General features: G+C 47.9%; 1 protein-coding gene across 1 annotated transcript in view; it reads right to left on the minus strand.

Moving 5' to 3' along the window:
* The window catches only part of SYT10 (synaptotagmin 10), a 32,170-nt gene extending 24,169 nt beyond the window's left edge, over window positions 1–8,001 (minus strand). The window contains exon 1 of the mRNA XM_004596431.3: window positions 7,626–8,001. Coding sequence (XP_004596488.2) covers window positions 7,626–7,776 — 151 coding nt within the window. The 5' untranslated portion in view covers window positions 7,777–8,001. The remainder of the gene's footprint in view (window positions 1–7,625) is intronic.
* Between the last annotated feature and the right edge of the window lie 5,759 nt (window positions 8,002–13,760).

Raw genomic sequence — 13,760 nt, forward strand, 5'->3', positions numbered from 1 at the left:
GGGCAACACAGACCCATTCATCTGAAGGGTAACCTTAAAGCCGTGTCATGTACATTGCGACTGCCAATACTCCAGGGGTCAGATGTCACCCACGGGCGCACACCATGCTGAAAACAGACTGAGAACAAGGCTGAAGTTCCTGAGAACCCCTTCTAAGCACTTAGGTATTTAAAGTGGAATTTTTTTTAAAGATTTATTTATTTTTATTACAAAGTTAGATATACAGAGAAGAGGAGAGACCAAGAGGAAGATCTTCCGTCCGATGATTCACTCCCCAAGTGAGCACAAAGGCCAGTGTTGTGCCGATCCAGAGCCAGGAGCCAGGAACTTCCTGCAGGTCTCCCACACAGGTGCAGGGTCCCAATGCCTTGGGCCGTCCTCGACTGCTTTCCCAGGCCACAAGCAGGGAGCTGGATGGGAAGTGCAGCTGCTGGGATTAGAACTGGTGCCCATATGGGATCCCAGTACCTTCAGGGCGAGGACTTTAACCACTAGGCCACGCCACTGGGTCCTAAAGTAGAATTCAATTCTCAGACATGTTTTCTGTTTGTTTCCCAATACAGTGCATCGTTTTTAAAATAACTATGCAACCAACTCACTTTAAAACATGTAAGAGAAGTTCATGCCAAGGTCGATGAAAATGAGAATCCTGCAGCTGAGTGACACTCACTTGCAATTTTAGTTTACTATTTTACAGCAAGGAACATGCTTTTCGACTTCATTTGCTGGTTAATGTAACTTTTTTCCCAGCTTGGGTAATGGTTCCAAATGAAACTGTCAATGTGAATATTCAGCTGCTAAACTTGTTACTTATATTTGCTTTGGCAAGAAAGGTTCTTAATGTAACAAATGCCAATGTGGGAGATTTTAAAAAATAGAAATATTGCCCTTTTCTTTAAATTTGCTTTTGTGCTGCCAACATTCCCAGCTAAAACTAAAAAAAAAAAATTGCATTGCCACAAAGAAGGGGGACAGAAACTGGCAGAAATTAAATCACTTGAGCCATCAGCAGTTCTTTCCAAGGCCTGTGTTAGCAGGAAGCTAGAGTAAAGGCCCTGAGCTCTGCGCGCCACAGTCGGACAGAGGCGCCTCAACTGGTGGTGTGCCGCTACTCCAAATACCTGTGCTTCCCAAATGCGTATTTCAGAAAGTTACTCTTATTGAAATCTGACCATATGGCTTGTTACTCAATTCCCCTTGCTGGCACATCACCTTGCAGCAAAGTGCCAATACCAAAGCTCACAGAGCAGCCTAAGGGGCCTGAAGATAACACCACAGTGGACAGTGCCAACTACGCTTAGCCCTGCTAGCACACACTCGTAGGGAACAGGTGGGGAAGGCGTCAAGTCTGACGGACTTGCTGATGCTGATAAACAGCCCGCAGGGAGTCTTGAAGCACAAGATTCATCACTAACAACCATGAGAGCCCAGAGCCTGCCCGCGGAGGCAAGTCAAAGGCACCATTGATTCTGAACCCCAACAGTGCATGAGGAAGAACCAGGCTCAAATTCCAGTGGTAAGACTGTGTTCACCCATTGACTTCTTCCATGTTTTCCTTTTTATGCATCTCAAGAAAAATAATCTACAGTTTGAAAAAAAATCTAAGTTTTCAAGAGATCTTTACCAATAAAAACTTGTGCTAAATATAGCATACTTATCCTTGCATTGAGAAGCTGTCCCACATAAGGCAAAGGCTCAGCTTATAAACAGTGGTGATTTGCAATCATATGTGGTCCCCAATATGAAATTCAAATATTCAAAATGATTAAAATGTTTACATACACTCACAAATGAGCAAACATAATCTGTCGCATAACCTAAAACATTTATATTCAAACAATCACACGCAGGGACTTGCACTGGTAAGTACCCAGTAAACACCTGTTGAAAGTACAACGTAAAGCCACTCCAGAAGCAGTAACTCATGATGTCACAGGAATGCTAACAGCCTCAGGATGTCGTCCTGGATATTACCCCTATAAATCTGCAAGTACTGCAACAGTGGAGACTGAGAACAGTCCTTACTGTTGAAGACAGTTCCACAATGTGAGCTAGTTGACACACGCTTCGCAAAGGTGACCACGACGTTCAGTATTTAACGATGGGATTTACACACTGGACGACAGGTCATAGCACACTTCAAGACAATGCTATGAACAGCAGCCCTCTCCTCCTCCACCTGAGGACAGTCCCACGCGTCTGGATCCACAGCCATCACATTACAATCCCATACATACATGTATGGGAACAGTGTCTTTCATGTTCTTCCCCAGCAGTCCCTAGCCATGTAAGTGTCAGTTCTTACGACTTCTGAGCTACTTAGGATACAGGAGACATTGGGAAGAGAAAGAAAACCACGGTTCTAGATAACACCAAGAAGTCGCCCCTTCGGTTAGGGTCCACACATCTAAGCTTAGGCAGTGCCGGGCACGCCACCAAGGGACACCAGCCTTGCTCCAGCAAGAAACAAGTGGCCGTACCTCACTGCCCTTAGCAGCAGCACTTGCTATCAGGAGGTCGTGTTCCTCTGACACAGTCACACTAACTATGTGTTGGGATCTTGGAGTTACTGGCTCTTGGTTCTTTCCCACTGTTATAAGCGGTTGTCCGACGCTTCACGTTACCCAATTCTAACAGTGTGGGTTGTCAATGACTTAGGAGGCACATTATGGTAAGAAAATACAAGTCAAACAATCTAACTGGTGATTTACTGTCCCTTCTCATTGCAGGTAACTTATCACTATGTAAAAGAAGTTGTATCTGGGATCATGAGGTCAGGGCTGCACATGTCAAACTATAATCCATGATTTTACTGTTGGCATATGTTAATTTAGCCAAAAATGTGAGTAAATAAACACTGTGGACACATAATCGTATGCATGCATATGCTCAAGATAACACCAAATGAAAGCAGCAACTTGGGATTTTACTGAGACACTTGACTGACATCTTTCAATCTGCTGGTAGTGACAGCAGATGGTATTAATGCTTAAAAGCTTCCCTATCATGAGCCTCAGTGGTTTTGTTCATTTGTTTGTTTAAGATTTATTTATTTTCATTTCAAAGTCAGATATAGAGAGGAGGTGAGACAGAGAGGAAGATCTTCCATCTGCTGATTCATGCCCCAACCAGCCACAATGACAGAGCTGCCCCTATCAGAAGCCAGGAGCCAGGAACTTCCTCTGGGTCTCCCTCATGGGTGCAGGGTCTAAGGCCTCAGGCTGTCCTAAACTGCTTTCCCAGGCCACAAACAGGGGGCTGGATGGGAAGTGGGGAAATCTGGATTAGAACTGGCATCACGTGCAAAGCGAGGACCTTAGCCACTAGGCTACCATGACGGGCCCTGCCATTATCTTAAACCAGGTCCTTTGTGTGCTGGTCTATACAGCACGTGTACTCACCCCTAGAGACACAAACTACAGATGTATTAGGGTCTTTAAAAAGCTCATGGAGATGGGAAGCATTTAAAAACATCCTTTTCTAGGGGAGGGGGGGATACTAATTAAGCTTACCTTGTAATTCCACTTTTCCATCAACTTTTCCAAGACCCTCCTCCATTAAGGTTATTGAGTAGTGCTCGTTATTTTTATAAAGAATGAAGTTGGAGGTTCCAGAAGACAAACTTGAGGATTTATTTCTATACTTATTCAGTCAACAAATATTTAATGGACCTCCAACACAGGTTACAGATTTTCCTAAGTACTTGGAGTCAAATGGTAAGCAAATTTCTTTCCAGGACATTACACTCAATAGAATCGCTGTGCACATCACTGGTGGAATAAAACGTGGGTCAGGAAAAAGGCAATCATACTTTCTACACATCCGACATGTAGATTATGTCAACTCACACTTGAAATCCCATTACACATTTATGCATAAATGTCTTTTGCCAGAATCTTGGATCAAAAAAATATGTAAATACAGATGGTTCACCGCAAAATACACACTTTCTTTCATCAAAGTTAAAATGATGAAATGTTAAAAAGTGATTTGAAGGAAATGGCTATCTATATACTTTCCGGTTAAAAGCAGCACACATAAAGAAGCACAGATTGTATCTTCTCACCAGAAAAATCAAAAAACAAGCTGTCCCATCAACCAACAAGCTACCATTACCCTAAAGTGTTATCTTGAACAAAGAAAAATCAGTTGGTCCCTGAGCCCTATTTGGCCTTTGAAGATGACTGTGCAAATGATAGTGAGCAATACTAGCTGAACAAGGCCGTGCGGCGAGTCGTACCAGAATGCCACTCATTAGAGCTGAGACTATGTGAGCAGGGGAATACATCCTTCTTCAAATTCTGAGCTCACTGCGGTTCAATTTCACGTATTCTTTACTCCAAAGGAATTCATGAACTTTCAGGTTACTAAATTATAATTATTTGTCATGAGAATGTATATAATCTAAAAGTTATGATGGCACACGCATGGTAACACAAATAACAGAGTAGTATTTGCTTTCTGTCTGGAAAGAAACTTCTGAAGCCCCCCTTAGGAACTTTAAGCCCTAAGCGTTGACTCAAAACACCATTTAACTGAGAAGAGAATCATGATCTCGCCATTTTATTTTATACTACCTTTAGTACTACCTTTCTTACTGGGCAAGCAATTGAATCAAATTATGTGCTATATATTTGCTAACACTAAGAAACTGTCCAAATTTAAAACTGTCTGTCCAGGGCCTAGTGCGGGCACGTAGCTGCTAAAGTCCTCACCTTGAACGTTTCAGGATCCCATATGGGCGCCAGTTCTAATCCCGGCAGCTCCACTTCCCATCCAGCTCCTTGCTTGTGGCCTGGGAAAGCAGTCAAGGACAGCCCAAAGCCTTGGGATCCTGAACTGCCGTGGGAGACCTGGAAAAGGCTCCTGGCTTTGGTTTGGCTCAGCTCAGGCCGTTGAATCAATGAATGGAAGATTTTTGTCTCTCCTCCTTTCTGTATATCTGCCTTTTCAATTTAAAAAATAAATCTGTTTTTAAAAGTGCCTTTCCAAATTTTATACTAAAATTTTTAGATAAAGGTGTTTGAAAATGCAAAGTCTGTGAATTCACAGATGCAATATTTGTTATTATAAAGATTATGTAACTGTGGCAGGAATCGAAATACCTGTAAATTTAACTGACTAGTCACCACTGCTAAGGTCTGTTTAACCTTGTCAGAGACCTTGAAGCATTTCAGCAATTAAAAAAAAAAATGAACCTGAATTCAGTTCAAAACTGTATGCATACTCAAATAGTCACACAGAGTACCAGAGAAATAATACTGAGACCAATATACTGTGGTGTGCTTTCTTGAAGCATTTGGTATTAAAACTTATTGTGCGTTATAATGAATTTAGGGGTTAACAGCTATTTTGGGAAAAGGAAGAATAAAACTGATTTTCCAAACACTGCACAACATGGATTTCTAGTGTACTAGCAGTATTAGTGCACACAGTGGCTTGAATACACTATTTCAAAAGTGAAATATGTTCACAACTGCAGTCACAAAATTTTACTGAAAAAGGAGATTGGTCAACCTGGTTCAAAAACAATAGGATAACACTCAGGACAGAAACTCAGGCAAGTCACAATGGTTGTAATTGAATGTCTCCCCCTTCAATCCCTACCTGGGGGCAGGGGGAGACCCAGTCCTGAGGCTGGCACCTGCCACTGCAATGTCAGGAGAACTGGCAGCATCCGGCCTGGGTTACTCAAGAAGTTCACTGAACCATTCAGCGTGGCTGATGCCCAACGCGCCCAGAGGCTCTTCATTCAACAACTAGGAGGATTACAGGCGGGCCTGCATCTGGGGGCTTGTAATGAGGGCACCCGGGGACACCTAGCAACACAGTCACGCGCCATGTGAGAGCGAGTGTAGTTAGCCACGAATCCCGCACATGGCCTCTGGATCCATTCCACAGTCCCTAGCAACACTAAGGAAATCTGTGCGGATTCAAACATGTCACTTGTCTCTGTTGCCGAGATCTGCAACTGTGCCCACTGTTCCGTCCCCTAGACGAGGCAGAGGTGATCTCCCCTAGTGACGCCATTCCAGCCTGTACACATGTCTGCAGAGAATGAGGCCAAGATCTCACCAAACGCTCGTCTATTCCCCACTCTGTGTCCTCAGCGGACAACCCAAGGGGATGAGCAGGACAACCGCTGGAAGGCCTAGGAAAGGCCACAGACCGGAGGTTAGATGGATCTGCATGCTAGTGCCCCTATTTAGTTTCCAATATCCACATATCTTCCTCATTACCTGCCAATCAGGGTCCAACCAAAAACCCATTATTTGAAATTTTCTCACAACAGGAGACGGGAGGAACCGGAGAAACGACCACAACACAGGTGTTTAAACTGCTACCTTCTCATCTCCAGCTTCAGCACAGCGTCCCTGGGGGACATCGCTGAGGCGCCTGTCCAGCCTCACCCAAGGGGCTCTAAGACCACGACGCTCCTCCTGCTTAGCCGCTACACCTGGTCCCAGCATCTCAAAGCAATTTAACAACTCCTGCTCTTGGGAGTAAAGAGCTGTGAACACGGTCGCAAAACGTTAAATGCGCAGTCCCTGGGACCGCAGCTAAGCTGCGTTGCTGGACTCCAGGGTCCGGTCGGCGGCAAGACCGCAGGGCAGCGTGACGTAGATCGAAGCCCCTCTGAACTGTCACCGCGCGGAGAATACGAAAAACCCGGCCCAGGCCCCGTGTAATTAACGCTAGCAAACCCCGGTTCACCGCCACCCGTGCCCTGCGTTGTGGACGCGCCGAGCGCGCCCGCCCTGGCGCCTTCCCCAGCGCTCCGCTTCCACTCGTGCGCGTTGCCCTGGCGACCTCCAGCCCCGAAATCTCGCGACTACCCCACAGAGAGCCCCACGGGGCGCCCAGCGCAATCCGAGCAGAGCCGAAAACCGTGACTCCAGCGTCTGCTCCCAGCGCAACAAGTGACTGCGCCCTAGCGCGTGCGAAAACCTTTCCCCGCCCCACTGGGCAGTGCCTTTGATTCGGCCTTCAGCTCCCGAGCCAGCAGAACCCTCCACCCGGGATTGCGCCGGTCCAGCTACCTAACTGCCCAGGCCCTCCCACACCTCCACTCCATTTTCTTCCAAGTTTCCCGAAGGCGCCGGGAGGGTTCCCAAAGGCTTACTGGCTAACCCCTTTCCGCTCCTCCACTTCCTCCCGTGTGTCTAGGAACCAGAGTGGCCTCTGATATCCCGATGTTCGGTCATTCATCTCTGCCCCGGGGAACCACCCGCGTAAAAGCGCACAGGAAACTCAACAACTCCACTGGTTCCGGCTAAAGGGCAACCTAGCGTGGAAGGTGCCCACTCTCGGGGCCACCGTAGCCCCAAGTGTAGGGGACTTGGGACATCCACGCATGGGTTCTGCGCCGGTCCCGCGGACGAACGAAGGCGAGGGCAGCTCGGGTCCCGCAGGCCCGCGACCTGGGCTCTCCCGGAGCCAGACGCGCGAGTCGTGGGACACCACGGGGAAGACGGGCGCGGGGCTAGCGGGGCCAAAAGAAGGAAGCGCACCCCACCCTCAGCCCACTCCGAATCACCGGCAGCCGAGCAGGAAGGAGGCGCAACGCTTCCAGAGCGCCCAGGACCCCATTCGGGGCTGAGCGCCTGCGGAGCCCACCCCGTTACCTGTGCTGCCGCCGCCCGGGGTGCGACGGTCCGGGGGGAAGATTCCGGAGCACTTCTCCCACTCCACCTGGCCCGCGAAGCACAGCTCGGTGACGATGTGCAGCGCCTTCTGGCACAGGCTGCTCACGCCGTCCTCCTTGCGGAAACTCATCGTCCTGTTCGCCGTCGCCTTTCCCTCGCCGTTACCTCGAGGCCGGGACCCCCGAGCGCCCTAGGTCATAGCCCGCCCGCGGGGACGCTGGCCCGAGGGCGCGCCGGCGACCTACCAGCAACTCTTAGGAGCCCCGCCGTGGCCTCATGGTGGGAGCGGCGGGCGCAGACCGAGACTGGGAGCCCGGGGCTGGAGCGCAAGCCACGCAGCGGCGGCGAGGCTGGCGCCGACTATCCCGCGGCGCTCGCGAGCCGAGGCCAGCGGGAGCGAGGGAGCCGGCATGGAGTGCGGAGGGGCGGGGAGCTCGCCGGGAACGCCCCCTCCGCCCCGCGCGCGCTCGCGGCCCCGCGGGACCTGACTCGGCCGCGCGGGAGGGGGCTGTCGGCGGGCCAGGGTGCGGGAGGGGGCTGTCGGCGGGCCAGGGCGCGGGAGGGGGCTGCCGGCGGGCCAGGGAGCGGGAAGGGGCTGCCGGCGGGCCAGGGCGCGGGTGCGCGGGGGCCAGGACGCGGGAGGGGGCTGCCGGCGGGCCAGGGCGCGGGTGCGCGGGGGCCAGGACGCGGGAGGGGGCTGCCGGGGGCTGCCCACGGGCGCCGGCCTCCTGGGCCTCCCAGCCGGGTCCTCTGCCTCTCCAACTTTTCTGGAAATGGAGCTGTTTCTAATTCCTGCTTTTCTCCATCCACGGGGAGGAAAAGCGGCAGGAGCTCAACTACAGGAGTGACCATGAGACCCGTAAAGCATGTCCTAAACCAGCAGGTTTAGAGACAGAGTGTCCACACAGGAACAGTTCGCCTTTCCGGTTGACTTCAAGTTCACCTGAGGAGTTCACTTCCTCAAGCGTGAAACACCTGGAGCAGGCACACTGTTGCATCCTTTTAAAACTTATTTTGAAAACACAGTTACGGAGAGAGATCCACCATGGGTTGGTTCAGTCCCCAGATGGCCAGTAACTTCCTTTTTTTTTTTTTTTGATTTATTTTATTTTTATTACAAATTCAGATATACTGAGAGGAGGAGAGACAGAGAGGAAGTGGAGCTGCCGGGATTAGAACCAGTAGCCATATGGGATCAAGGCCAGTAGCTTCTTACGGGTCTCCTACAGGGGTGGCAGCGGCGAAGCAATGCGGCCTTCTGCCATTGCGTCTCCAGGGCCATTAGCTGGGCGCAGGACCGGAAGGGGAGCCCCCGGAAGTGGAGTATCCCGGAAGCGCCGCCGTTGGAGAACGGAAGACAGCCGCTTGTGGAGCTAGGCACCACACCAGCGCTTACCTGTGGGGCCGCAATCCCTGTGAGGGGCCCCCAAACCTCTGTGTATGACTGCAGTGCAGTTGGCCCGTCCATCCCTGCCGTCCTGCGTGCACAGCTAGACTGCGTTCTTCTCATAGGAGCTTCGGTGAGTTTGCGCTCCTCACGTAGCCCTGCTTGCTTGCCTACCGTAGAGAGGTTGTTTTCAGGTCTTTTCTCAGTCCGTTAAGTCCTAGCGTCTTGAACTCACCTGTTCTTAACAGTTGTCCGCTACACATCGCTCAGTGAGGCCAAGTCCCGACAGTAAGGCTTTCAGCTGTTTTCCAGGGTTTGTCCTAGCATCCTAACCTGAGAATTGATCTCAGCTTCCCCGGGTGGAGGGTTCTTTATGTGTGATTGGAATGTTGGCAGTGTGATGACGCTAGTGGGAAGAGCTATCCTGTTTTAAGCTGTTCATGGCATATTGTTCCCTGTGTGGTCGCCAACTTATAACTCACTGTAATTGAGGTGCAGTAGGTGGGTGCAATGCCATAGGTAGGTGTGCACTAGTGAGTGAGCTTGACCTGATCCGCGAGATGGTTTCAGTATCCCTACCTTTACAGTGAATGAAGACCTACTGAAGTCCACATGAACCATCCTACTTTTGTTCTCATGCCCACTGGTTTGGGTGGTTTTTAGAGCAGATTGTCTCAGGAAATATCTCCCTGTTATGTTGTTGTATCCCGCCTCCCCCCCAGTGTTCCTGTGTTCCTCCCTCTTCCAACCTGATGGTAATGGATGTGGGATTAAGGTGGAGATTTGATATACTTACGCATCTGGGAGTTGGGTCGGCTGAGACGCCTCCCCTTGGCAGGTAGCTGGGCCTACAAGCCAGGTTTGCTCAGCTGTTGCCACTCCACTGGCTGCTTCTCCCAGTCATCACTTACCATCCTCCAGGCTCCTCAGATTCCTGGAAGCACTCGGGCTACTGAGCATGGCCGCCAGCCCTCTGAAAAGGTACGCCAAAATGACCCACCTTCTTTCAAGCATGGCGTCTCTGTCGGGATGGGTGTTGTAGCGGAAGTAAAAACAGCTGGTGAATGCCACTATTGATTTCCGAGGATTGAACGACTGCTGTGGACCCAGAGCCCAGTGCCTGTCAGTGAGGCTGTCTGTCTTTCCTTGCCCCACATTCCTCTAAACAGGCAGGCAGGCAGGCAGGCTCAGGCTGTGTGTGGGCGTGCCAGGGAGGAACTCAGCTTTGTCCTCCTTCCAGACTCCTGGCTGCTCTAATGGAGTAAGGCTCAGACCTCTTTATTTGATTGTGAAGTATTAAACAAATGAGTGTCCTGAAAGTTCTGAAAGAAACTTTCCTATTTGTTGCTGGCTGCTAATCTTTCATCAGTTTCCACAAGTAGAGTTAATTTCGCACGTGGATTCCTGATTTTTTGTTTTGCAAATTGTTTTTGGAAACTTTTTTTTTTCTTTTCTCTCCAGAGATCAGAACCTTGGGGTATTCATTTAGACCTTCTTGCAGCTCAGTAACAGGTGAGTCGAAACACTTGTCACTGTTAACAGTGCAGGTGGCACTTTTGGGTAAGGCAGAAGCTGCACCCAAGGTCTGTTTCGTAACACTGTTTTGTTCTATTGAACATTAAGAATTTCAATTCAGTCTTAACATTTTTACTAACTCTGCTAGCAACCAAGTACAGCCGACCGGTACAACTGCATTTTCTTTTGAAGAGAATAAATCTCACTCAGAAGGAGCAGTTTAGATGGCAGTTCTGCTCTTGTCCCTGTCTGCCACCTGCCGCTAGGCTCTGCTTCTGCCTTCCACGTGCACAGACTCCTCTGTGAAACTCCCCCTCAGCTGGCCCTGACTTTTCTTCTTCGTTCATTCTGGAGTTCCTTCTGTGCTTGCTTTCTGCTTTGCCGTGCAAATCATGATGAAAGTCAAATAATTTACTTGTTTAAATTCTGGAAGGAATGGTGTCCTGTCCAGCAGGACAGTCAACGGGGTCGCAGCCACCTAGGAGAGAATGAAGGGACAAGAGACACAAAGAATGGACAGCAAGACAGTAGGTCTGATCAAGCTGTCAGTTTATTGATTTCAACTGAGGGTTTTTATATTCTTCAGTAACTAAGGCTCAGGGAAAGAGAAGCTGGGATGCAAGCCATGGTCTCAAGACCGATTGTTCTTGAGCAGCCACCATATCAACAATAGTAACCAACATATCGACAATAGCGTAGGTAATCAGTAACAAGATGTCGGTAAGTACAGCATCAATCACATTCTGAAACAGTTGCTAGGAACAATTGAAGCTAAGCGTGTGATTAGTTTCATAACTTCTTTCCCAAGCATCTAGCCAACCGGGGGTTTCCACTGTCCCATAGGTCTATATTCAAAATGGCTTCAGTGTGGCTATAGTGCACGGCTCCTGACAGAATGGGACAGTCTCTTTTAAGTGCCTTCTGTGGTGCTAGCTGCAACTGATGCTCCAGAAATACTTTCTGAATGAGGATGTTAGTGTGTTGTTAACTCCTTCCCTCTAGGTCTCATTTGAATTGAGATCCCTTGGCTGCTTGGTACAGAAATAGCAGGTTATTTGTAAAGAACGGTTAGACTGTTCTGTTCCCAGGGCAGAACTGATCCCAGAAAATACATACGTAGTACAGCAACAGAGGTTGAGCACCCCAAATCTGAAATGCTCAGAAGTCCTGGACATTTTGAGGGCTAACACAGTTGATGTCACATGCAGAATCCCGCACCTCACCTCACGACGTGGGTAACTGTCAACAAGACAACCACATGAAAGTAATGTCTGTCATCTGGGGATGTGTATAAGGTGTGTAGGAAACACAAGTGCTTTTACCTGAGCGTTGTTCTTATTTCCAAGTCACCCCATTAAGTATGTGCACAGTTTCTGAAATCTGCTCCGCTACTCCCAATCACAAAGCCAGAACACTTCTGGTTTCAGGCATATCAAATAAGAGATACACAGCTTCCACGTCTTTTGAGGAGGAGTAAAGATGGCCGTGTGTATCTTAGAGACAGACACTAGCTGAATGCTTGTGTAGGCCTCTTACATGCTTTGCACTCCATGTATATATGACGTATATATAATAGCCATACATAATATTTGCCATGCAAGCTATATGTAACATAGATTTTTTTAAAGTTAACTGTTGTAGTAGCTAATAGTCATTTAGACCAGTTTCAGACATGGTTCTAAGCTGTTATACACACACACACTCACACGTATGTGTATACTGAATACTCAAATCAAGCTTGTGAGGGGGTACTGTTATTATTCTCATTTTTCAGATAATAAGATCACAGAAAGGTGTAGTAGCCTTTCTCAGGCCATACAGTAATTGGATGCTCAGTCTGCGAAGTTTCAGTTCCAAGAACTGTTTTACTGCCTCTCCGCTGTCCTCAGGAGATACCCATGGCATAGGTGAGTGTCCCTGTAGCCACATACATGACTTGATAAAAGCAAACAATGATGCAAGCATGATCTTCTATTCGTAGTCGCCAAAGATTGTACCGTTTGAAAAGCTAGTGTACTTGGCATCATATTCTGTTCTTCTCTCATGTGAGCAGAAGGATATATGTTTCTCTTGTCTTTTTTTCCCAAGAAATATGCACTTCTTCCTTAACTGTGTAGTAAGGAATTCTCTGCGTCAAGGCACAGTGGGGTGGCAAGCTAATCTTTGGCTTGTGGCACCAGCATGCCATATGGGCACCAGTTCATGTCATGGCTGCTGTACTTGGGATCCAGCTTTCTGCCTGTGGCTTACGATGGCAGAAGTCCTCAGGCAGCAGACCCGGAGGAAGACACTGGTTCCTGGCTTCAGATTGGCTTAGTTCCAGCTGTTGAGGCCGTTTAGGGAACGAACTAGCAGATGGAAGATCGCTTATGCTGTCTTTCCTGTTCTCTGTAAACCAACATTCAAATAGAAGTAAGTAAATCTTTAAAAAGAAGATATGTAGTTATAGTTAATTCCTTACTTCTGAGGTACAACTGACAAAATGGGTACATTCAAGGTGTGAAGTGTGAAAACCCTATACACATTTATAGTGCACGAATTACCCCAGTCCGATTGAGTAAACGATCCATCACCATGCTTAAGTGTTGTTTCAAGCAACCAGATGGAGCCTTGGGGGCACCTGATAGATCTTCTGTCTGAGCAGATTTCAAGTATACAGCACAATATTGTTAACCATATTCACAAAGCCGTACATGAGATCCCTGGCACGCATACCAGAGTGCCTAATTATTTTTAATTGCTTTAGATGTTTCAGTGTGACAATGTACTGTGATTTATTCAAGTATCTCACTGTTGATGAGGATTTATTTGATTTTTAGCTATCCGTTACCATGACTGCACTACAGTAAACATCCTGTAATACTTATTTCTATACTTAAAATTTCACTTAGGTTTTCCACACACTTAAGGAAAATAATCAGAGTCTTATTCTACTTTACATTTCTACCCTAAAAATATAAGACTATACGTTTCTCTGATCTCTTGATTACAAAAGTAGATGTGACCACTTCAGAATTCTTGACATTGTTCTGCGGGCATTATTGTTCACTGTCTGGTGGGAAGTATTCATATCTATACTAGTACAAAAATTCTTTTTTATTCCAAAGGCAGCCAAATTTTCATCTTGATAATGTACATATTTGCATAAAGCTGCATTTTAAAACAAAATGGTTTCTAATAAAAAAAGTGGGAGTCACCATTACTAATTTTCC

This window comes from Ochotona princeps, chromosome 27 (assembly GCF_030435755.1).
Source record: "Ochotona princeps isolate mOchPri1 chromosome 27, mOchPri1.hap1, whole genome shotgun sequence".
Taxonomy (NCBI): domain Eukaryota; kingdom Metazoa; phylum Chordata; class Mammalia; order Lagomorpha; family Ochotonidae; genus Ochotona; species Ochotona princeps.